This window comes from Diabrotica undecimpunctata, chromosome 4 (genome assembly GCF_040954645.1).
Source record: "Diabrotica undecimpunctata isolate CICGRU chromosome 4, icDiaUnde3, whole genome shotgun sequence".
NCBI classification, from domain to species: Eukaryota; Metazoa; Arthropoda; class Insecta; order Coleoptera; family Chrysomelidae; genus Diabrotica; species Diabrotica undecimpunctata.
The window spans coordinates 77121426-77144931 of NC_092806.1; the positions used below are offsets into that span (position 1 = coordinate 77121426).

General features: G+C 32.4%; 1 protein-coding gene across 2 annotated transcripts in view; it reads right to left on the reverse strand.

The window, feature by feature from the left end:
- Window positions 1–4305: 4305 nt before the first annotated feature.
- Tbcd (tubulin folding cofactor D) overlaps window positions 4306–23506 on the reverse strand; it is an 84631-nt gene continuing 65430 nt past the window's right edge. Inside the window, exons 12-14 of one of the 2 annotated variants that reach the window (XR_011950686.1) lie at window positions 10708–11019; window positions 4773–5106; window positions 4306–4627 (exon numbers count right to left, since the gene is read on the reverse strand). Coding sequence is in view for 1 of the 2 variants with exons in the window: in XM_072529797.1 (XP_072385898.1) it covers window positions 4828–5106; window positions 10708–11019 (591 nt within the window). In the remaining variant the exon portion in view is untranslated. Of the gene's footprint in view, window positions 4628–4648; window positions 5107–10707; window positions 11020–23506 lie in introns of those variants that run through there. The other variant, XM_072529797.1, reaches the window with a different exon arrangement.

Genomic DNA, 23506 nt, shown 5'->3' on the forward strand with positions numbered 1-23506 from the left:
ACCAGGAAAATAACAATACCATACATAAAAGGATTATCAGAAAAACTTCAAAAGATAGGAAATAAATTCAACATTTCAACAACATTCAAAACAACAAACACATTGAGATCTATTTTATTCAAAACTAAACCTAACAATGAACAAGAAAGAACAAAGAATTGTATTTATAAAATACCATGTGAATGCTAGCAATTTTATTTAGGTGAAACATCAAGGCCATTAAATGTTAAATTTGATAAATCTCAAATATGTAAACATGCATGCAAAAATGAACATAGGGTTCAATGGAACGATTCAAGTATAGTACTAAAAGAAATATATGGTAAAAAGGTAAAATGGTCAGTAACAAATGAACAAGAAAGAACAAAGAATTGTATTTATAAAATACCATGTGAATGCTATCAATTTTATTTAGGTGAAACATCAAGGCCATTAAATGTTAAATTTGATAAATCTCAAATATGTAAACATGCATGCAAAAATGAACATAGGGTTCAATGGAACGATTCAAGTATAGTACTAAAAGAAATATATGGTAAAAAGGTAAAATGGTCAGTAACATATCGAGGATACATCATTTATGTTATTTGAATAACGTACATATAAAATCAGAATTTGGTGTTGAGAGTAAACTAAATGTAAGACCAAATACTTACCATGTCGGGATAGTACTATGAGGTTTTTTTCCTGGTTTTTTCCTCATGATTTACTATGGATATAACTAACTTACAATAAGGTCGTCCCAGGAACGCAATATCATTTTAAAGTCGTCTAATTTAAAATGTATAATGTATGTCTGAATTGTCAATATAGATGAGTCAGATAAAATTAAATTATTAGAAGAATTTTTCACCAAGTAACAAAAATTAAAATTTGTTTAATTTATTAATGTTTGTATTTTGAGAACGATTTCCGAAGTGGAAATTGAAACGTCAATAAACTTATTTTAAACTTTAATTTTGGCTTATTCACATTAAAATAGTGATTACTTATCAGATGGTAGAAATAACACACTTATCAATAGATCAGTCCAACTGTCAGCGTATGCAGATGACATAAATATTATGAGCAGAACCAAAGCAACATGTGAGAATACGTATACGGAATTTGTATCACATGCTAAACAAACATGTCTGTCAATAAACACAAAAAATACTAAAATCCTGTACAAAGTCGATCGGAAAGTGCAATACGACCCTACCTACAACTTAGAAAAAGTAGATAGCTTTATATATTTAGGAGTCAACTCCACAAACGACAAAATTGACAATGCAGGGCTTAGAAGAAGAATCATCTAGCCAATACGGCATACTTTGCTGTGAGCTCGATATTAAAATCACGAGACGTACATCAAAGAACTAAGATACGAATCTACACGACCATAATCTGACATAGTGAACTAAGGATGTGAAACTTAAGTGTCGACTTGAAAATCTGTAAACTGAATAGACATCTTTGAAAGACAGGCACTGAGATGAATACTAGGCCCTATAAATGTGAATAACAGGTGGCGAATCAGACACAATTATGAAATATATAATATAAATAAAGAACCACCTTTATCTCAGTATGTCCGCCTACAGTGTCTTCAATGGGTAGGCCATATATTTAGGATGGAAGAAAACAGGCTTCAAAAAAAAGGTTGAATGGAAGAATGCAGGGGAAGAGAGCTATTGGAAAACTGAGAAAGCGATAGGCGGATGAGGAAATCTCTGTCACAGTTGATCGTGAAGGAGACTGGCTAAAAACTGTAATAAATGGAGAGGTTTGCCGAGGGACGCCAAGACACAAATTGGTTTGTAGACCGATAGGATGGATGGATGTTAGGCAAAAGGCACCCATAAAATATAGTGACTCAGTTCGCAGAAAATCTAATCTAATTACAACTCGAATTTTGAAAAAAGATTAGTTAACTTTGTCTTTTCGGAAATAATTTGATTTATACTGCGTGTGATTGGTCAAGTATGATTGAATTAATTTCGCAGTCTTTGGCCGATGGTCTTTTTTCAATAATTCTTTACACTTAGCAATACTATGCACATGTTTATTGCAAACACTGTTGTTACTTTTAACAGTTTTATTTATGTCTATAGTTACTAGTAAATGAATTGTATGATTAGCATATAGTTTATGTTGTAGCATTTCGATTTTCGTATATGTTAAAACACCGAAAAATATTCTCAATCTTTTTTGCGTCAATGATATTGATAATATAAACATTTTTAGTTTGTTTATATAATACAAATGTGTATTTCTTTTGATGTTGATTCCGCCTATTAGAGATTTTGCGCATCAAATAAACAGGAATATTTCCGTTTATGCTTTGTTTATACCGGGTTGGATAAATGTCACTCTACGATGGATCGCCAAAGCGTTTGGTTCATTGTTTAGTCCGGATTTTCTTCAAATTCGTTATTGTTTTTTTGTTATCCGTTTTTTTTTTATTGTCATCGGAAAATAGTGAAGTGCAGTTAGTTAAGAAGAGAATTGAGATTTGGAAGAAATAGCTTCCGGCGTGTAGTCTTCAAAGCCGGCAATTTTTGTGTTAAGCCGGCAAAGTTGAGAGGTGAATTTGGGCTCAAAATGCTATTTGGCAGTTTTTGTTAAGATAATCACCGATTGTTTATGCTGTGCCCTACGTGGGAGATTTGTAAGACGGCGTTTCCAACCATTTGAGAGGTCCACATGGTTTAAAGAAGAAATTGAGTGGCCGACTTTTGAAGATTGCAGTTTCTTGTCATCCAGGATAATCCGAAGCCCGAATCAGTGTTCACCTCCCAAAACTTGTCTATTTTGTATTCCATGGTCACCCCAGACCAATTCCATATTTTACACGGAAACATAGACTCGGATTGAGAAATTTGTGACAAGCTACAGAACTGTAATTTAAATTTTTAGAGATTAACAATTTAGTAAATTTGAAAGAATTTAATCTATTCTTCAACTAAAAGTACGAATAAAATAGTGCATAGTGCATATTATGTCTATAGTTGCCGTAAATAAAGTAAACCGGATTAATTTTGGATAACACTGGTTCAGTTTAAAACATGGCTGATTCCGTCTGCGCGAACTAGATGCGCGTACTTATCTTGAAGCAAAAAACTTTCTTAAAGGAAATACATCAGACAGTGAAACTAGGTACTTTTTATTAAAATTATTCAAAGTAAAATTTAACAATTTTTCATTAATAAAAAATTTGCTTTTATGACAAACTAAAAAAATTATAAAAAAATAAAATTATAAGTTTTGTGGATTAGCTAATTGTCATATTAGTCTTCTTTTAAATCAGTCGGTATTATCCTTTTCTGACATTTGGTGCATAACCATAATTTTTAAATTGAATTCTGTTTTGTTTAAAGGTTAACCTCAATGTAAACTCCGTTGAAAAAATTAGATCATTTTCATATATAATAATAATTTAAATTCCTATAATTCCTATAAGTGTCCCCAACGTCTGGAGCTTGTTGTAAATCGTTACAAATAGCGCCACTGTAAAGTTTGTTGATAAATTTTGTTAATATTATTTGTAATAACTGTTGATATGAAGTAAATATGTAATATATCTCTCTAAACCAGAAGTTGTAGAATTATTTCCTTTAAAAAGATTTTCACCCTTCAATATTTTTTAGGAAAGAAAAGCCTTTCTTTCTATCCAGTAAGAGGATTCTGTCAAACGGCGTCCATTTCATATAGTTTAGGAACCTTCTTATGTGTGTTGCCCAGGAAATCTCTGTAAGTATTTTTTTTATTTCTCTCCAACCAAAAAAAGAGTGGCTGTTCGCAAACGTTTCGGTTTGGTTGCTTACCCTATCTCCAACCCAGTAATTGCTCAGTCCCCACTTTCAACCCCCTATAAGTGATACCCAATGTAGTAGGCAAATTTTATCGTTACAATATTGTGGCCACGTTATATCATAATTGTTGTCACTTACGTTGATTTTTGATGGATCCTGTTCAATCGATACTCTTAAATATAGTATATTGTATCGGAAGGGGTATAAGTTATAGAGTTATACAGTAACGATGACAAATAATAATATTCAAAAATGCTGAAAATAATGCATGTGTATTATTTCATATTCTATACCTCTGGAGAATTAAACACTTTATTGTTGCTTTGAGTCACGTGGTAATGTAGCTTCCTCAATTAAATTATTTTTCTTTACTCCTTGGGGGTTTCTGCATCTATAGGTTTCATTTACTACCAAGACCACCATACTCAAGGATTTTACTCTATTTTTTGGTTTTTTCGTTAAAAATAATTTCTTCAGTGGTACTGAAGCCATTTACGAACTAAATTTAGTACTCGAAAAGGCGATATAAAATATATTTTTGTTAATCATATAAATAAATATAAAAGTAAGCGTACACATTCTTCATAAGTATTTTAAAGTTTATTGAAATAGACGTTATTAGAACTCAAAATAAACTTTTTTTCGCTTGCACAGGCACCCTAATAACCATAAAATTGCATAGTTCATTTCTAATTGGTCTGATCTCCTCGATGGGCTTTTCTTAATCAGTGGAACTCAATATGGCCATTATAGTGTCGAGATTATCTGGATCTATCTTGCCATAAAAGGATACTTAACTGTAGTAAAGCTATATCACAGACTTCTCTCTTCATCTAAAAAATTGAAATAACAAAATCATTTGCAAAATTTTTTATATCGCTTCTTTATTACAATAAAATCTATCAATAACGGCCAGAGAAATATAAAATATATTTTTGTTAATCATGTAAATAAATATAAAAGTAAGCGTACACATACTTCAAAAGCATTTTAAAGTTTATTGAAATAGACGTTATTAAAACTCAAAATAAACTTATGATTTTTTTTTCGCTTGTACAGGCACCCTAATACCCATCAAATTGCATAATTCATTTCTAATTGGTCTGATCTCCTCGATAGGCTTTTCCCAATCAGTGGAACTCAATATGGCCATTATAGTGTCGAGATTATCTGGATCTATCTTGCTATCTTCGCCATATACTAGAAGGGCTTCGTATAACTTATTAGAGGTTGTCCTTCGTACGTAGGACTGCCGGTGGCATAGAAGGATACTTAACTGTACTAAAGCTATATCACAGACTTCTCTCTTCATCTAAAAAATTGAAATAACAAAATCATTAGCAAAATTTTTTATATCGCTTCTTTATTACAATAAAATCTGTCAATAACGGCCAGAGAAATATTGGCGAATACGGAAACCCAAAGGAGTTTCGCGCTGAAAAAGGTAGTTATTAAATTTGGTAAAAGTATTTATAGATATTGCTACTCGTATCTTCACTTCTTCGTCGCAGTCCCACTTACTGTTGGTAGAACCGCGACTGTTGTTATTTTTAATTTTCAAAATCACCTTCATTGTCAATAAAGGTTGGAAGTCCTGTGTTGCATTGGAGGGAGACTGTTTTAACAGGTTCTAATGAAATTTTAGAATGTGGCATTATCTAAAAGTAATTTGTTACCATGAAAACTTAAAACAGCGGGGAATTTTACTTTTTCCAATTACTAATGGACCATCTTTTTCATATTTGCTCATAAAAAAATAGTCAAACGTAGTTGGCTTATTGAATTTTACAATCAAATATTGACTAAACAAAACTTTGCAAAATCCTTCAAACAAAGCAAGGTCACCGCAATATTAAAACTTAGGAAAGACTATGCACTACTTATCGCTCTTTTATGCATCTGCTACAGTATATTTGAGAGGATAATCTAGACAAGATTATTTCACTTTGCAAAGCTCAATATTCTTCAATAACAAGCTGGATTCACACCAGGAAGCAGTTGTGGCGATCAAGTCCTCTCCCTAACAACTTTTATTGAAAATGACTTGCGCCTACTAGACAGTGTGGAAGGAAGGTGTTTTGATTAGAGATTTGAATCATATTTTGCTGGAATGCAAAATTAACGAGAGATATATGGACCAATTATATTACAGTCTACAATAAGTATGTTTTCCATTTAGTATAGAGTATTTACTGTTTCCATGATATGAGAATAATCAAATTACTGATTGACTATTTGAAATAAATAAATATTGCCATCTCAATGAAAGAGTGAAACATGAAAAAAAAATAACAAATATAATTATGTGGATAACGGACCTGTTTTCAAAACACACACACCTGTAAAGTGTAATATACTTCCCTTAATCCTTTTTGTGGTGTTCTGTGTCATTGAGTGAATCAGAATGACAGATGATTAGATGTACAGGTTATGGGCCCAGAAAACTCTATAGAAATAAAATGGCAAATACAGTAAAGAATATATTTAATATTTAACTTTTGATTGGGGCCAATTATTCTGCATGGAAATATAGAATTAAAGGTATTTTGGAAGAAAAAAAAGTTGAACAATGGATTACTACAGATGGAGTTCAATAAAAATAATTATACAAAAGAGTCACAAAAGGTAGCAGCGGAACAGAAAGATAGAGCTTTTAGGTCAATAATTGTACAATGTATAGATGACAATCAATTCGAGAGGTTATTCGAGATAAACCAACGGCTTATAATATGTGGCATGCTTTGCAAGAACGATATGAAAAAAGAGGACTACCTGGACAAATGATTTTGAGAAAGAAATTAATATCTATGAAATTAAAAGAGGTCGATGAACTAGAGCAGTTGTTTAGTGAGTTGGATGATGTAACAAGACAAATAAAAGCAACGGGAGTGGAAATCAGGGAAGAAGATTTAGTATGTAACTTACTACCCTCTATGCCACCATTCTTCGAACCAGTTATTGCAATTCTAAAAAATTTAGATCCAAAAGAGTTAACAATTGAATTGGCAAAGAAAAAACTTCGAGCAGAAGTGGAAAGAAAGAAGGCATTTTTATCCAGTACTACAAAATATGAAAAACGAGCAGTTTTTTTACTGAAAATGAAAAGGATACAGAGGAAATGGTCAAATGATAGGAAGTTTCAGAGGTAAGAGTTTTAGAGGCCAGAGATGGGGTAGTGGTCGCCAATCAAGACAGGATATTCAAACCAAGTGAATTACATAGATATGGAAGATAACAGTTACAATCAGGAAAATAATGTATGGTTTTTGACCGATCATGTTAAATTAGATTCTGAGGTATGTAGAAATAAAGATAAATTATTGTTTTATATAGATTCAGGATGAACAGATCACTTAATAAACAATAAATCCTATTTTCAGGATTATGTACAACTTGATAATCCAATTGATATAGCAGGAGTTAAAAATAATGATTATATGCAGGCAATAGGTGTAGGAAACATTAAAGTTTTAAGTCAAGTAAAAAATAATGAGGTAGAATGTACCATTAAAAATGTATTTTTTGTACCAAAATTAAGGCGTTATCAGTTAGACGACTAGAAATGTCAAATATTAGAGTAATTTTTGATCAGGGACAAGTATCTTTGTATAAGGCAAATAATTTAGTAGGCTTAGGTTATAGAAATAGGTTAAATGAAATCTCATTTAAATTATATAATAAAAATTAATGTTTTAATGGTGAAACTTTCTATAATGATACACAGTTATGGCATAAAAGATTAGGACATATTTGTCACGAAAAACTAGGAAAACTTGCCTGGAGATTGTTAAATTAAGCAAACTTGAATTTTGTGAAGCATGTGTTAGGGGTTACATGACTAGATCAAAATTTAATACAAGATCTGATGCTAAAAGATTATTAGAAATAATTCATATAGATGTGGTAGTACTAATTACTCCACAAGTCATGATGGAGGAAAATATTTTGTAACTTTTATTGATGGTTTTTCAAGTTTTTGTGCTGTTTACATTATTAAAGGTTAAACTGAGGTTGTAAAATGTTTTAGAGAATATATGAATATGGCACAATCAAAATTTAATAAAAGGATTGTGACTTTAATATGTGATAGTGGGGGAGAATATATTTCAAATGAAATTAGACAGTTATGCAGAGAGAATGGAACATGGATAGATTATACCACACCATTTACTCCAGAACATAATGAAAAAGCAGAACGATTCAATAGAAGTTTAACTGACAAAGCAAGAGTAATAGAAGAAGCTAAAATGTCAAAAACATTCTGGAATGAAGTAATAAAGGTTGAAGCATATATGTTAAACCGAACTCCAAACAATCATTTAAATAATGTGACACCTGCTGAAGTATGGAATGATAGGAAACCTGATATTAAAAATATGAAAATATTTGGATGCACTTTATATGTACATATACCTAAACAATTCAGAGAAAAGTTTGATGCTAAATCAGAAAAAATGATTATGATAGGATACACAAATACAGGGTACAGATTGTGGTATGTAAATGAACAAAAAGTAGTAAATGCTAGGGATGTACTTTTTAATGAAAACGATTTTTGTCATAAGAAAAACAAGCACAGATACAAATTAATGAAGAGCAAAATGATGAAGTTAAAGAAGACTGTCCTCCTCCTCCTAAGTGCCTTCTCTGTTGAGGTTGGCGATCAATATGGCAAATTTCCTATGCCCCTTTTACCTTCAATCTTGTCTTCTAATACTTGTAGCTGCTCAAATTTCCTATGGCGCATTATGTGTCCTAGATATGACGTCTTTCTAATTTTGATAGTATTGACCAGATGAGGGCGTGTGTTCATTGCTCTCAGTACTTCTTCATTCGTAGTTCTGCGGGTCCAGCTTATTCTTAGCATTCGGTGGTACATCCACATTTCAAATGAATTTAATTTGTTGACATCATACTGTTTTAATGTCCAGGTCTCACAGCCATATAGTAATAGAGACCACACATAACACTTTAGTGTTCTCAATCTTATCGAGACTGATAGCTTGGGATTACAGAGCATTTTACGCGTATTCATGAAACCAGATCTTGCTATTTCAATGCGTCTTCTAATTTCTTTTGAGTGGTCTAGTTGACTATTTAATTCTCTGCCCAGGTATATGAAGCTTTGGGAACTCTGAAGGGTGATACCATTTATTTGTATGTTAGGTGTAACTTGTTCATGGGGGTTTTTGTGGAATACCAGAATTTTGGTTTTGGAAAAGTTAATGTCCAAGCATAGCCTGTGACTTTCTTCTGATAATATGTTCATCAATATATTTAGTTGGTCTTCTGTTTCTGCTAATACTACGGTGTCATCGGCATATCTTATATTGTTAATGATGATTCCATTGGCTCTGGCACCTTCAGGGCGATCTTCAAGAGAAGCTCTGATTACATGTTCGGCATATACGTTAAATAATACGGGGGATAAAATGCATCCTTGACGCACTCCTTGTTCTATGTTGATGTACTTGGTGTTTCCGTTCTCTGTTCGAACGCATCCTGTGTGGCAAAGAAGACTGTAGAAGTATAAAAGAAGATAATAGTGATGATGAAATAGAAGAATATGAGAGTACAAGTAAACAAAACAGAGCAAATGTTATTTTAAGTGAAGGGCACAAAAGAAAGGTAAAAATACCAGAGAAATGAGTTATATAAGGCTTTTGATGCCATGTCTTTTATAGAAAGGGTTCCAGAGACAGTAGAATAGTTAGAAGGTAGAGAAGATAAGAATTTATGGATAAAAGCAATGGAGAGGGAAATAGAATCAAGTGAGAAAAATAATACATGGACAAAAGTGGAGAAAATACCAGAAAAGATAGAGATTTGGAACACAAAGTGGATATTTGCAAGTAAACCATTGGAAGACAAGAAAGAAGATAGGTAGAGGTAGAAGGCAAGACTAGTTGTCAGAGGTTTTGCACAAAGGGAGAGTTTTGATTATGAAGATTTTTACTCACCAGTGGCAAAAATTATTACAATTAGAACACTTCTGACAGTTAGAAATCAATATAAATAGTACTTTAAATAGTTAGATGTAAAAACGGCATTCCTTAATGGAGAGATAAAAGAAAATGTATATATTTATCCATCAGATAGAACAAATTGTAAACCTATTTGGTTTTGAAGTATTGAAATTAAATAAATCACTTTATGGACTAAAGCAAGCATCAAAGTGTTGGAATATTAGAATAAATGAATATTTACTTCAAATGGGATGCAAAAGATCAAAGGCTGATTACTGTTTGTACACAGAAGTTTTTGAAGATGGGCAGGTTATGTATTTTTTAATATATGTAGATGATATTGTAATAACAGGACCAGATTTGAACAGAATTGAGGTAGACAAAGAAATGTTAATTAAAGAATTTGAAATTAAAAGATACAGGAGAATATGTATTGATATTGAGTTTAAAATAAAGCTAAGGAACAAAGAGTGTGGGAGTTTTAAGCTACAATCCGACATCCCACACCCCCCCCCCTCACACACCCCCACATACACACACACCCACACACACGCGCCCACACACATATATTATATATATATATATATATATATATATATATATATATATATATATATGTGTGTGTGTGTGTGTGTATGTGTGGGAGTCTAATCAGAACAGGTGCGCTGTCCTTAGTATATTCTACTGCAGAATATTACGCCCCTGTCTGGCTAAACAGTCATCACACAAAATTCATATATGCCCAATTAAATCAAACAATGAGGCACATAACGGAAGCTATAAAGTCCACGCCGATCCAATAGCATCAATTTCTTAGCAACATCGCTTCACTTACAACAAGACGTCTAACAGCACTCAAAACTCTAGTCAAAAATGATTCAAATTATTGACGAAAATGCAAAAAACGAAAACCAGGAAACGATTAATTACACTTTCCAAAAACTTACCTGAATAAATTGGCATAAAACATTGATGCCATCGATTAGTTTATAAATATCTTTACATCCTGAAATCTCTAGCTGTATTAACTTCAGGGTTTTCTTGACAAACTCTGAACTCTCATCAGATATAATATCTTCAATACAACCTGAATCAAACAGCTTATCAAGAAATCTAAACATTGGTACAGTGATCCTATCTATTTTTTGATAATTTATAAAAATTTCTATGATTGTATCACAGAGATTTTGTAATAAATTTGATTTGGAGTTCAATTCTCCTTTTAGGTAATTGAAGAAGGACGAACTCGAATCTTTTACCTAAAAATAAATACTTCTTTTAATGATAATAAATGAGTATACTACCAATAAATCTCGCAACATTCGCAACTCATTTTAGTAAAGTAGGTGTAGTTTTTATATTAGGATTTAAACTAAAATACATAATATAGTAAAACTTTCCAATAATGAGCCTCCAAAAACTTCCCTACTCAAGGAATCAGCAGCTGGTTGCTAAAAAGGTGTGGTCGTTTAAGAGAAAATATTGCAAAATTAAAGCAACTGATCTGTATTTTGCGTTGTTTATTTACATATTAAATATAATTTTAAGTAATTGTAATTTCAATTTATCAGAAACATAAATCAACACAATGACATCAATTTAAAAATAGACTGTATACTTTTTTTGGACACACTGTATAGTAAAATTTTTATTTTTATTAAATTAGTTTATTATATTATTTTAATATATTTGTTTTTTTTTATTTTTATTAAAAATTATTATTTAAAATAATTCTTATAGGTTCCTGGTACACGTGGTTTACTCACGCCCTGTTTCCAACTGGTTTTTGGCCTTTCTGTTTTCCGACGTTCTGTCGGCTTCCAGTTCATTACTTACTTAGGGAGCCTTGTTTCTGACATCCTTTGAATGTGTCCATACCACGTTAATAGTTTTTTATCGATGAAATCAGTAATGGTTCCTTAAATAACATCAGTCAGTTCTTTAATTGTGTCATTTCTGACTATGTCTTTTCTTAAAATCCTAAGTGATCTTCTCAATGCATCCATTTGAACAGCTTCTAAAATATTTTTATGGTATGGGGAAGCAAAGAGACCCATGAACGAGATGAGTAACTTTTTAACAATATTTTAGGAGAAAGGCTCATATTGCATAATAAAATTAATCATTTCGTTGAAATTTATCAACAAGAAAAGTCGGGATATTATTGACATTATGGACATTATTGATATTCCTATTAAAGTAAGTACTAAGCAGATTAGCAACAAAATTGTTAACTGGCATGTGTCGAAAAAACCGTCGAGCTCGGATCACCGACATATTGACTTTACCTTATATACAGGTAAACCACCCTTAATTACCTAGTGATCCGAAATGCACAAATTGGGAAGGATATCGAACCGATTTGGAAGCAAAGATAGGAAATACAATTAGTAATATCAAAGCATGTTTACATTGAAGAGACGAATAATCGAATCCGGGAAGCAATTCTCACATCATACCAGGAGAACTGCCCAATCAAAACCAAGACGAATAACAGGCAAATGCCTTGGTGAAGCAGAAAACTGGAAAAAAATGAGAAAAGAAGAAGAAGGCTATCGAATAAAGCCAAAAAATTGGGGAACTGGAATATATACAGAAAAACTCTTACTGAATACAATAAAGAGATAAGAAGAGCGAAAAAGGAATGTTGGAGGAGGTTCTGCCTGAGTATTTCAGTTACACCTGATAGCACTACAATCCACAAGATTCTTTCCAATATTCCGGCAATGTGACAAGGCCTACTTAAAAGACCTGATGGTACCTTTGGCGAATCTAAAAAATAAACGCTAGAGCTCTTACTACAGAACCACTTCCCAGATTCAACAATTATTGATAAGCAGACTCAGAATGAAAACCCAGAATGACCTAAATGTCCTGGAAAATGTATGTATGTACAGCGTTAACAGGCCTTTTAGGCCCATTGCTGGATGGATAATTTCCATCGTTTTCTATTCTTAGCTAACAGCTTCCAATCTCTGATTCCCATCTCTCTGGCATCTTCCATCACTACATCTCTCCATTTCTTTCTTGGTCTTCCTCTCTTTTTTTGTCCTCAGGTACTCTCCAAGCAATATTCTTGACTAGTCTATTACCTTGCATTCTTTCTAGATGGCCGAGCCATTCTAGTCTACGTTTTTTCACCACTTTTGTTATTGTAGGGTTAGCATACAAATGATACACTTCTGCATTAGTTCGTCTTCTCCATTCTCCCTCTACTACTTTTCCACCAAATATTCTGCGAAGTATCTTTTTTTCCCATGCTTCCAATGTGTTCTGTACGGTTTTGTTCATAGTCCATGTCTCGGCAGCGTATAGCATTGTGGGTCTAATTATAGTTTTGTATACTCTTATTTTTTTATTACGAGATATATCTTTGGCCTTAATTATTTTGCTCATGGCTCCAGCACACCTGTTGCTCTTGGTCAGTCTCAGGTTGATTTCAGTTTCTTCCTTACATGTCTGATCAATAAGAGTACCTAAGTACATATATTCATCCACCTTCTCGAATTCTACAACTGATCCATTCTCTACCTCCAATTTAAAGGATCCCCTGTTGCTTATTCCTTTTTTGCTCGAGATCTCCATGTACTTCGATTTATTAATATTAACTTTCAGTCCCATTTTAAAGCTTTCCCGAATCAGTCTTTTTGTTATATTTGATAGTTCTTTTCCATTTCTTGCAATGACAACCACATCATCAGCGTATGCTAAGCATTGGTGCTCCTTGTATAAAATAGTTCCGGACCTATTTATCCCACTAATCCTTACAATTTTTTCTAGAACTATATTGAATAGCAATGTAGACAACGGGTCTCCTTGGCGAACACCTTTTTTTACTTCGAATTCTTCTGAGACTGTACCGTTGCATCTCACAGCACAAATGGTTTGTCTAATTGTCATTTTTACCAATCTTATTATTTTTTCTGGCACTTGGAATTCTTTTAGTGTTTCTATTAACTTGTTTCTGTCTATTGTATCGTAGGCAGCTTTATAATCAATGAAACGTACTTGTGCTGAAATGTTGTATTCATAGCAATTGATCAGGATTTGTTTTAGCATAAAAATTTGATCGGTTGTTGACCTTCCTTTCCGAAATCCTCCCTGGTATTCTCCTAGATTCTTCTCTCTCTCTCTCTCTCTCTCTCTCTCTCTCTCTCTCTCTCTCTATATATATATATATATATATATATATATATATATATATATATATATTTCTAATCGTTTTTTAATTACTATGGCGAGTACTTTATACATTACTTCTAATAAGGATATTTCTCTATAGTTTGCGCATTCAGTTCTATCTCCCTTTTTGTGTATAGGAATTATAATCGACTTATTCCATTCTTGAGGCATTTCTTCGGCATCCCATACTTCTAGTATTAGCTCACCAAGTTTGTTTATTAAGACCTCTCCTCCATATTTTATGTTCTCTACCACAATGCCGCTCTCCCCGGGACTTTTTTGGTTTTTCATATCTTTTATTATTTCTTCAATTTCTTCTCTTGTGGGCTTTGGTATTTCTTCTATTACTATTTGAGGTCTAGGAACATAACAATTTTCTTCAGTAGTCACTTCGTCATTTAGTATCTCTTCGAAATATTCTTTCCACCTTTCACATATTTGGTCTTCATCCACTATCAGGTTTCCTTGCTTATCTTTTACATTCATCGTTCTTCCCTGGTACCCAGTTTTAATGTATTTTACTTCTTTATAAAAAAATTTTATTTCATTTTTCTTGTAATTTTCTTCAATGCGCTTAATTTTATTATCCATATACTTTCGTTTCCGCTCCCTTAGGATTCTCTTTACTTTTTTTCGTTGTACGGCATACCTTTCTAGGTCGTCTTGTTTTTGCGAACATAAACTTTTTAGTCTCAAATCTGATCTTTTTTTTTAACTCTGTTCTGCATTCGTCATTGAACCAGTGGTTTTTTCTAAATCTTTTTGTTCTTGGTATGTTCTTCGACGTAGCTTCCTTTATAGTGTTTGTCATTTTCAAGAACTTTTGTTGTATGTTACTCACAGTAGTACTATCTTGTTTGGCGTAGGTTTCTTGTATATCCTCTTGATAGTCCTGCTCTACCTCAAATTTTCGCAGTTTTTCAAAGTTAAATTTACGTTGCACTTTCTTTTTCCGTTTATGCTTTTTAGTTATTGCGTCTCTCATATTAACTCTAACCAAAAAATGATCTGAATCTACGTCAGCCCATCTGCACGTTTTCACATTTGTTATTAAATTCGCAAACTTCTCTTGTATTAAGATGTGGTCTATTTGATTAGTTCCATTTGACCCCGGAATTTTCCACGTTCCTTTATATATATATTTTCTCCTAAAATGGGTACTCATTATCTTCATCCTGTTTTCAATTGCGAATGTGAATAATCTCTGTCCATTATCATTTGTATTCAAATGTTTACTTTCACCCCGTGTTATGTTTTTATATATATCTTCTCTTCCGATCTTTGCAATAGCGTCGCCTATAATAATTTTAGTATCTTGTCTGGGCATTTCTTCATACAATGACTCTAATTCTTCATAGAATTCATCTTTCACTTCTTCTTCTTTTTCTTCTGTTGGAGCATGTATATTTATCAACGATATCATGTTCTCTTTTCCTTTAATTCTAATTGCACACATTCTGTCAGATTTTACTACGAATCGTTTTACCTGCTCCACGTCTTCATGTACCAGAAAACCCACTCCAAAATTCCTATTATTGCCTCCACTTGTATAAAACGTGTATGGGCTAATCTTTTCAACGTTGTTTCCAGTTAAATGTGTTTCCTGTATTGCTAAGATGTGTATTTTATATTTTTTTAGTTCTTCTATTAGGTTAATTAATGCTCCCTCCTCGTATACTCCTCGAACATTCCATGTCGCAATATTTAGGTACATATTCTTATTTTTTATTTTGCTATTTATGTTCAAACTCATTTTCCTGTTTATCGCTAGGGTCCGTTGGCATAATGGGCCATCTTTTCCTTTTTCCACTACTATATGCCGTTTTTTGGGTCCATATTTCCAGAATTTTCTCGTTTGATAGTACCATTTCCGGCCCATACCCAATTTTGACATTATGGACATTATTGATATTCCTATTAAAGTAAGTACTAAACAGATTAGCAACAAAATTGTTAACTGGCATGTGTCTGAGTGTCACAAGATTCTTTCCAAGATTCCGGCAATGTGACAAGGCCAACTTAAAAGACCTGATGGTACCTTTGGCGAATCTAAAAAATAAACGCTAGAGCTCTTACTACAGAACCACTTCCCAGGTTCAACAATTATTGGTAAGCAGACTCAGAATGAAAACCCAGAACGACCTAAATGTCCTGGAAAATAAGACTTGGAATCATCTTCAATAAACATTAAACCGGAGAACCTAAAGTGGTCCATAAACCACTTTGCTATATTTAAATATTCAGGGGAAGATGGAATATTCCTGCCCTACTACAAAAAGTATTGGACATCTTATTGCTCATTTTAACAAAAAATCTTTAGGGCTAAGATATCAGTAGGTTATATACCAAAGACTTGGACAACTGTAAGGGTAGTGTACATATACAAAATAGGACTACAAGACAAGGTTCTACCTAAATCCTACAGGAATCCTATCAGTCTTATGTCATTTCTGTTGAAGACAATAGAAAACATTTTTGTTAGACATATTAAGAAGGGATCATTGAGGTATCATCATGTCAATGGCAAGCAGCATGCATATCAAGAAGGAAAATCAACAGAAACAGCACTGAACGAAGTAGTTCAGAAAAACAGTCACACCATTAATAATTGACCTGTTGTATTAACCGCCTTTCTAAATATAGAAGGCGCATTTAATAATGCACTACCAACTGGATCAAAGCATTGCTGGAAAATAGGATAATTCTAACAGACCTGCAAGGAGAGGAGATTTTAGCCAAAACAGTTAAGGGGTGCCCACAGGGGGAGGGCTTTCTCCCCGCCTGTGGTTACTCCTTGTGGATAACTTGATTTCGCTCCTTGATGGTCAAGTAAATATGGTAAGAGGAAAATATGGTAATGTTCTATCCAGCACACTTCAACGAAAATAAAATATCCTTACTAGATGGTGCGGACAGGGAAAAACTCTGTCAATCCTAGTACAACAGCAGTTTCACAAGAAGACGGAACCTAGATAACATCTGGATGCCCGCTCTGTATGGAGAAACTGTCAAAGAGGCGAACGAGGTTAAATATCTGGGAGTAATTATAGATAAGCGGCTTACATGAAATGCCCATTTGGTAAAAATAACCAACAAAGCAAAGCTTTCCCTGTGGACATGTCGAAGGATATATATGTAAAATATGGGGTTTGAAACACAAACAAATATACTGGCTATATATGACTATAGTCAGATCTATGATTACGTATGGCGCACTAATATAGTGGTCTAAATGTTAACAAAAGACCACCCAAGAGAAGCTGAATAAGCTTCAACGACAAGCATGCTTAATCATAACAGGAGCGATGGAGACGAAGGTGAAGTTAGGAACACACCGAAGGCCATAAGACGCCAGGAAGCAGGCAAACGGATACTGAAATCAAATCTGGAGAGATAATTAAAAATCACCCACAGTTGGAAATGGTTCCGGATGCAACGCAACCTAAATATAATTTCGAAAAGCCGTTTACCTCTAGAAGCTCTAAAACCGAAAAAGGAGTTGAGCAGAGACAGACCTATAAAAATTATATCTGACAGTTAGGCGGCATTAAAGGCACTGGAATCGAATTGGAATGACTCCAAGTTAGTTTGAAACTGTCTTCAGAATCTGATTCGGATCGGAAAAAGTAACAAAGTAAGTTTACTTGGGTTTCTGGATATACTGGTATTAAAAGAAACGAATAAGCGGACCGACTTACTAGGGGAGGGGCAAAGGAAACGTGCATAGGCGCAGAACCTTTCGTATAACAAGAAGCACAGTCAAAAGACACAATCAGGCTGGGTGGAACGGATGAAACGTAACTACTGGTAAGGTCCATTCGCTCAGGTCAGGCAGATTCATAGTCGGAAACCTACAACACAAAAATTCCTACCTCTCAGTATTAATAGCTCATATATTATTACAATTGCATACTTCTCCCATGAAAAAAGAAGAATTATTCTAAATAGTGGAAGTGTATACTACACCCAAAAAATGTTCCCTGTATATTTAAACTAATATTGAGTTGTTACAATTTAACATATTGTAGTAAATATTTGTATTATTCGCGTTGTGTATTTTAGTTAATATAGTTTTATTGTTCTATTATTTTTGTTTAATTCTTTGTTAGTTCTATTTAGTTAATTAGTTAGCTCTATTTTTAATTTTAATATTATGGATAATCAAAGTTTTCCACTTGTTCCATCAGCTAATGCGTTGGTAAGTTTTTCTTAAATAAATATGATAAATGTTCTTTAAAAGTTAATATTTTTAAATGAGTAAGGATGCTGTTAAATTACAAGGTAATGAAACTGCACAAAGGTTTATTCAAAATACCTACCATTTTTTTTTTTAATTTTTTGCGGAATGAAACCCTGTTGAGGTAAGTTAATCATTAAAAAATATTTATTGAATTATGTAAATGTTACAAATGTTCTTAATAACAAATACATTTCAGTTAACGCCCAGTTCAGTTTGACAGCGTCAAAAATCAAATTCGCTTAGAAATTTATAGCATGTATAAAGAAAGTAAGTTAATATAAAAAACTATATTTAGTTTATATCGTTGAGTCGTGCCAAATGTAGGCAACCAACTTTTTATTTGGGGCCAATTTTTGGTAGCATTTAGCTCGAGTTTCTTGAGAATATTTTCAACAAACGTTTAATATTTTCCAATTATTTTTTTAAAGTGATGATAATAATGCTGAATAAGCAAGATTTAAAATGATATATAATCACAAAACGTACTCAATTATGTGTTATATAATCCACATAATAAAGTACGTTACATGAAAAATGTAAAATCCTGAGTCGTCTAAAATTAGTTCCTGATTGGAATAATAGAATATTAGTATAAGTTTGCAAAAAAGGTCGACGAAATACTCTAATGAAATACGCTATGAGCACGTGTGTTTGGATGTATAGTAATTTCCAGCCACTAGTCTGTCAAAAAGTAACTAACTTCGCAAGAAAATAATAACTAAATTCACTAGACAGTTCGGACTCGGATTAGCGAACCAACTATAAGAACAAAATTGTCTCAAACATTCAAACGCTTTTATATATGAACCTTCGAAGAAGAGATCCAAACATCTACGAGATATGAATAAGAATGATCTGAGAATCATGGTAGCTCTCGTAACAGAACACTGTCGCCTCAAGGGGCACATGAACAAAATAGGACTGACAGAGAGTGCGAATTGCAGATTATGTCAGGCTGATGACGAGATAACGGAACACGTTCTGTGCAACTGCCCAGGGTTGGATAGGATAAGGCTCAATACATTGGACCATTATCAAATAGAGCCCTACGAATTCGTAGAACTGTCACCTAAGGCCATAATAGACTTAAAAACGCTGGGCTGAAGTGACAACTTTATAACCTAGGGATGAGCCACAATAGACTTCTTAGGTCGAGTGGAAAGGTGGTTAAGCGCCCACTTATATGTTAATGTTTTTACCTTGTATATCTAGTTCCTCAGCAATTGAGTCATTTAAATATTCTTGTCGACCTTCGAATTACGATAATCAAAGCAGAAAACATGTTTTTATAAAATTATCGTAATAAATTTATTTAATGAGAACGTAAAATTTCAAATAATCGTAACAACTGCAAAAACAAATATCAAACACTGGTATATCTAGTGTTTCTATATGTTGCCACTGGATAATACAGGGTCGTAACTCATCCACCCTTAGAAAGATGCATATCCTTTGGGTGTGCTTCTTACACAATATATTCTTGGGTTTATTCTTTTGTTTTTTCATGCACATGTTTACAATATTCAGTTAAAATGAAAATTAGTATATAATATATATATATATATATATATATATATATATATATATATATATATATATACAGGTTGTCCAAAAACTTGATAGTCTGTAGCAAATTAAATTATTGCCTTTTTATTATATTGTGTTTCTAATTTTTCTAATATATCTTTTGTCTTTCACATGTTAATTGTATTACCCAGTGTACCCCCTTTTTTACTTTTATATTCCCACTTACATACATCTGCACTTTTATCATCCCATATTTTGTCTCTTTACAGTACTGTCCTTAGATGTTATTTTAAGTGGTTCTTATCGTTTTTAGATAAGAATATTCTTCCAGTTTTTCACTCGAATTCACAGACTGCGCAAGGCATCCCAATATTTCGTTCACCGGTTGAACTCGTCCTGGGGTGCCTTGTCCGAAGAAGGGATGGTTTTAGTTGGTAGGCGAGTGATCAGGGGTGCAATCGGCGCATATAATCCATACTGTGGATGATATCTCATAGGATGTGTTACTCTCCGGATTGAATCCAACACAACTAGGGACACCTTCCCTAGTGGATTTAGACTTACCTTTCCAGGTCAGTCCAAAAAAAAGGTTAGGTTAGGTTATTCTGTTAAAAAAATATTAACATGGAATAACTTTTGAATATTTATATAAGCAAAGTGACTTTTACTTAAAAAAACGGTTAGTTCTATTAAGATTTATTGGTGAAAAATTTTAACTTTCATTTTGAAAAATATTAATAGAAGAAATAACTTTTAAAGATTTATATGAGCAAAGTAACTTTTACTAATTTCTATTGTTTGGAAGACTTCATTCTTGATTTTCATAGTACATTCGGGAACTGCTTCTAAAACGTAGCTTCCATGTGTTGGTAAATTTTCTTTTGAGTTTGGGTACCTACTCGATAATAGCTAATTCTTCATCTGGAACTGTAACACTATCCATTTTCCGTCGTTGATTCTTGTGGATTCTATCTTTTTTATTTTTAGTTCGAAATATTCCCATGACAATGCCTTTTTCTTGAAATTTATTAATTGGACTGCACAAGGGGCTTCTTCGGTTATCATTAGTTAATCACTTCCTTTACATATGTACTCTTCTGAGTCTATTTCTATGCATACATCTTCCATATGGATATAGCTAATTTTATTAAGTGCAAGGAAAAGTTTGTAAGGTAAATGAATAAGATAATTTAATTTGTTCGTAGGAATGAGAATAGGGAATAGTTGGTAATAATGATATATTCCCGATTCTACTAATGGAATCTCTAATAAAAGTTTGATTATAGAATTTACCTAATAGCTTTTAATATTTTAAACTAAAGTAATTTGATTTATTATTATAAATGACTGAATACGCGTGTACATACTTTTTTTCAAATAAGGCTAATTTATTCTCTATAGCTTCAATTTGTGACTTTAGAATCAATTGATTATGTGATATGTTATTTATAGCATAACTAAAAGTATTTATAGATTCTTTCAATAAAGATATTTGTCTTAGGGAATTGATTTTTAAGCTATTTCGACTAAATTTTAATTGTTTTCATTTTACATTCTTTGTGCGTTTTTTGGTTCATATTTCCTGTGATATATTTGATTATTGTTCCCAGAGGATTTAGAAATTCTCTTTTTATTCTCTTTCCTTCCTTATACAAAAGTGGATTAATTTGATATATTTCTTCTTCTATTTTATTCTGTAACGTAATTAAAGAGATGAATGAATTTTGTAATTCGGAATAATAACTTGTTTAATTTCTGAAACTTATGTGTAGTCTTTGAGCTTTATTTGTCAATAAGTAAAATTGTCTATATGTATTATTTCAAATGCCTGGATGGTGTTTGGGTTAATATTAAAGGATCTTAATGTGGATTTCTATTATATTTTGATCTCTGGCATATTTCACATTCGTTTATATATTTTTTTATGTCCATTTTAATTGATTTCCAGTAATAATTTATTTTTAAAGCTCTTAAGAGTCTCTGAAATTCCACGATGATTAAATTTGCTGTCATGGTTATATTATATTAGTTGATTTCTATATTCTGATAATACATTGAACATTCAATTAATTTTAAGTTTGTAAAATATTTACGCCATACATTCTGAAAAATTGGTATCAATTCTTGAGATAAGAAATAAATGTATAAAGTATTTTGCACACATTTTCTTTAAGAATAGGGGTCACACTTTCTTTGTCAGCTGAAATAGTAGTTCGTTATTATTTTATGTCCGTCAAAATTCTCGCATTCGCGTTTTAAATAATTTTCATTTCATAAACTGCTCTCTTAACAGTAAATATGATATGGTTTATTGTTTATTATGTCATCTAATAATAAGAAAATGAGAAATTACTTTCATTTGAAGGGCACTGTGTGCTGCGTCTGTGTCTGAGTTACCCATGTCAACTTTTACATTTGTTCTTATTTCCTGTTGATATTATTTTATTTACTTGTGGGTTTTCTATAACCTCATTAATATCGATAATTTAAAAATTTTTAATTATGTCACATGTCTCTAAGTATTTGCATTAATATTTAGTCGACTTAAAGACTCGGCCATATTCATTTTATCGGGTTTATGCTTTATAATATAGTTAAATTCTTCTAATTTTAATCTCTATAGTAATAATTTGGAATTAGGTTCCTTTAAATTAAATTACCATATTAGAGGTCCATGGTCGCATAAAATTTCAAGAGATCTAATGTATAACTTGTGGAGAGTGTATAACTCTTGTATGTTTCTCTAGACCATCGAGCGAAAAGACAGTCTAGACACATGGTTAATGGTTTAGCTATTTTTGCGAAAATCTGGATAAATATTTAATATCCTGCTAATCCTGAAAATGACTTTATTTCTTTTCGTGTAGTTGGAATAGGAAAGTTTTTGACTGCATTTATCTTATCTGGATTTGGTCGTACTCCTTCTTTTGTTATAACGTGACCTAAATATGCCACTTCTGTTCGTAAAAATTCTTGATGAAAATACAATTATATCATCTAAATATAATTATTTAGCAGATTTTGTTCTAATATCCTAGTAACACATTAATTATTCATAATTTTTTGAAACGTAACTGGGACTTTTTTAATCCAAACGACATACGTAAAAATTCATAATGTTCTGCTTTTGTGGAAAATGCTGTTTTCGGTATATCAGCTGGTTTCATTTCAATCTGATAAAAAGCATTGGCTAAATCTAAAGTAGTAATATATCTATTTATATAGATATCTACAGACCTACATATCAAGACTATCTAGAATGTTACCTATTAATGGCAAGGGAAATTTGTTTTCTATTGTATTCTGATTCAGTTTGCGGTAATCTCTAACTATTCTATATTTCGTTTGTGATCCATTTTCTTGTCTATTAGGTATGCAGATGGGTGAATTAAAAGGGGAGTTTGAATCTTGTATTACTCTATTTTTTAACATAGGGTAAAAGTGCACCAGTAATGGATACGCCGCTAGTAATGGTCACATTAATCCAATTAGCGTTATTATCTTCACTTCTTATTACATTTTACCGCACATGTTTACTTTACCCTGTTACTTCTACTATCCAAAATACAATACGTTTTTTGCCTAATTGTTATACGTCAAACTTTGGCGCGACAAAAATTAATTTCTTTTGATCTATGAGACAAGTCGTTATTTATTTATTTATTTAATTTTAAGATGTTAATAACCTATTTCGAAATGATGTATGGAATATGGCTATTAATCAGTGAAAAAAAGGGGGTTTGCATAGAAAGTTTGCTAACATTTGTTCATTTGCTAATTTTTTCACGGAGTTATTC